General features: G+C 39.5%; 1 protein-coding gene across 1 annotated transcript; it reads right to left on the bottom strand.

The window, feature by feature from the left end:
• Positions 1-615: 615 nt before the first annotated feature.
• Positions 616-1656, bottom strand: LOC103205083 (E3 ubiquitin-protein ligase RNF113A-like). Its single transcript, XM_007950354.2, has one exon. The coding sequence runs from the start codon at positions 1654-1656 to the stop codon at positions 616-618; it is 1041 nt and encodes a 346-aa protein (XP_007948545.1).
• Positions 1657-2916: the final 1260 nt, after the last annotated feature.

Below are 2916 nucleotides of genomic sequence, written 5' to 3'. Positions count from 1 at the left end.
TGTACTATCCTCACAATCCTTGTTGTACCTCAAGCCTATCATTGCAACCACTGTGTCAATCTATCACATTGAGGGTCTTCCCTTTTTTATTGACCCTCCACTTTACCAACCATACTATCCTTCTTTAGCGAATGGTCCCTTCTGACAACATGACCAAAGTTGGTGAGACAAAGTCTGGCCATTCTCACTTTGTAGGAGCATTCTGGCTGCACTTTGTCCAGGGCAGATTTGTCAGTTCTTCTGGCAGTCCATGGCACTTTCAGTATTCTTTGCCAACACCGCAAATCAAAAACATTAATTCTTCTTCAGTCTGCCTTACTCATTGTCCAGATTTTACATGCATAGGAGGCTAGTGAAAATACCATGGCCTGGGTTAGGTGCACTGTAGTCTTCAAAGAGATATCCTTGCTCTTCAGCACTTTAATGAGGTCTTTTGCAGCACACTTGACAAGCACAAAACAACATCTGATTTTTTGACTGCTGCTTCCATTGGTGTTAATTGTGGATCCAAATAATATGAAATCTTTGACAACTTCGATTTTCTCCATTTATCATGTAGCTGCTTATTGATCCATTGTGAGGACTTTCTTTTCTTTTTCCAAAACAATAAAACTTTTATTCTGAGATTTGAGATTTATGAGAAAGAATGGGAATTAGATTTTCATTGAAGTCTTCTGGAAAATCGGAAGCACCACTCTCTCCTGAAGCTCGATTCTTCTCCAGTTTGCCAATCAATTCCTTCGCTGGATTGAAGATACCATTGGTCTGCTGGTTACAGACACAGCAGCGTGGGGTGGAGCGGAAATGCTGCAGTGCACAGCTCTCGCAGAAAAAATGCCTACATTTGGTGACAACTGGGTTTTGGAAGGTCTGGCGACAGATGAAACATTTGAGTGGTATTTCCTCATCATCACTTCCCACTTCATAGTTTTCATCCTCATGGACACCATAGCGACCCTCATCAAGCTCACGTTCGATTTGCCAACCATGCTTGTAATCTGAACGGTCATGGAGGAATTTACAGCTGTCTCCGAAGCCGCAGAAGCCAGTCTCTTTATAGTCCTTACAGATATCAAGCTGGTAATCCCAGCGCACGGTGGCACGTAGATGCTCAGGAGCTCGGATGGGGCCCTTTCTGACAATTCGGGAAGAGGCATTGCCCATAGACGTATCCTTGGGCTTCGTGAATTTCTGATAATTGTGGATTCCCCGATAGATCTTGTCATCTTCCTTGCCCCTCAGCTTCTCCTGGATCTTCTGGCTGCGCTCAAAGATGGCTTGTGAGTCACGCTCTTTCTCAGTGTCTAGCTCGTAGCCAGCGGTTGCACCCATATCCTCTGGCCCCACAGGTTTCGCTGAGCGGGTGGACTTATAGACCACGCCCAGACTCTCAGTCACATTCTCCTCCTCGCTACTCAAGCTGCCATAAACCGTCTTTTGTTTACTGTTGCTAAGGGTCTTCTGTATCATCGGATTGTGAATCGTCTTCTTTTTTTCTGGGCCAATCACAATGCTGCCTTCCTCACTACTGCTGCTGCTTTCTTCCAGCTCTTGGTCGCAGACAGGGCGCTTTCTAAGACCTGCAGTACCTTTTCGTCCAGGCTTTTTGAAGAGGAAAGTGCACACCTGGTCGGCGGGAGAAAGTCGTTCAGCCATTTTAGAGTGCCGAGCTCCAAAACGGCTCTAGAGTGAGAGACAGCGTGGGCTCCCAACGTCACTGTGCCTCTCGAGCTCTGCAGCCTATCAGAACTAAGAAGCTGCTGAAAGCACTGAGACCGCGCTCCTCTGTGGTTTTCTTTATGTTAATGTGTAATCCATAATGAAGACTGTAGTCTTCGTTTTTGTCAGTAAGTGCTTCAAGTCATCTTCACTTCAGCAAGCAAAGTTGTGTCCTCTGCATGTTTCTCTTTTTTAAAGTAACCCACTTCAGGTATCTGTTATAGCAACAATAAAAAAGACAGCCACTAAACACACAAAATGGCACTCCACATTGAGTAGGAAATAAATACTTAAACCACTTCGCTGGCATTAGGATGAATGGTTATAATGAAAAGGATTTTAAACTCTGTAGGCACAGTGGATGTGGAAAACTGGATCCCTCATACATTACTGTTGGGAATGTAAAATGGTTCTTTGACTTTGGGAATTGTTTGACAGGTTTTAGAAGTTAACCATAACTTTATCCTAAGAACCAACTTTTTATTTTTGTTTTACTTTTAGATATCTATCAAAACAAAAATGAAAACGTATGTCCACACAAAGTTGTATAGACAATTTCTCATAGCATTTTTTAAAATAATATCCAAAAAGTAGAAAAACACAAAATGTGGTATATCCACAAAATGGAAAATTATTCTCTAATAAACATTAATGATATAGATGAACTTTAAACAAATTGTTCTAGGAAAAATAAGTCAGATACAAATATTTACATGAAATATATTTTTTAAAAAATACATAAGCTTATAATGACAGAAAATAAATTGGTCTTTGCCTGGGGCTGGAATTAAAATGGAGAGTGTCTGAAATTGGCACAAGAGATCTTTACAGGAGAAAATTGTGCTATAGTGATGATTAAATAACTCTTGAAATTAACAAAATTTATAGAGTTGTACACTTCAACTGCATGAATTTTATGGCATATAAAATATATCTCTATAAAATTATTAAAAATAAACTTAGATTATAAATAATAAACATCAAAAGAAAAACTAGAGCTTTAGAAATAATGAAGTGAACATCTGTTTTAATTATCTCAAAGAAAGTTTTATTAAACAAAGTACTCGAAATTATCCCCCAAAATGAGTATTTTCGTGAATGTTAAGTTTAAGAAATTGTTTTTATCAAAATAGTTAAAAAAAAATAGAGCAAGGAATGAAAAGTCAAAAGGACATGGTTTTAACACACGTAAGTAAC

Source organism: Orycteropus afer, unplaced genomic scaffold, assembly GCF_000298275.1.
Source record: "Orycteropus afer afer isolate SDZICR_OR568_19922 unplaced genomic scaffold, OryAfe1.0 scaffold00268, whole genome shotgun sequence".
NCBI lineage: Eukaryota > Metazoa > Chordata > Mammalia > Tubulidentata > Orycteropodidae > Orycteropus > Orycteropus afer.
This window is presented reverse-complemented; position numbering and strand designations above follow the sequence as displayed.

Bases quoted from the DNA above. Each gene is read 5' to 3' on its own strand.
- LOC103205083 (XM_007950354.2), bottom strand. From the start codon at position 1,656: ATGGCTGAACGACTTTCTCCCGCCGACCAGGTGTGCACTTTCCTCTTC.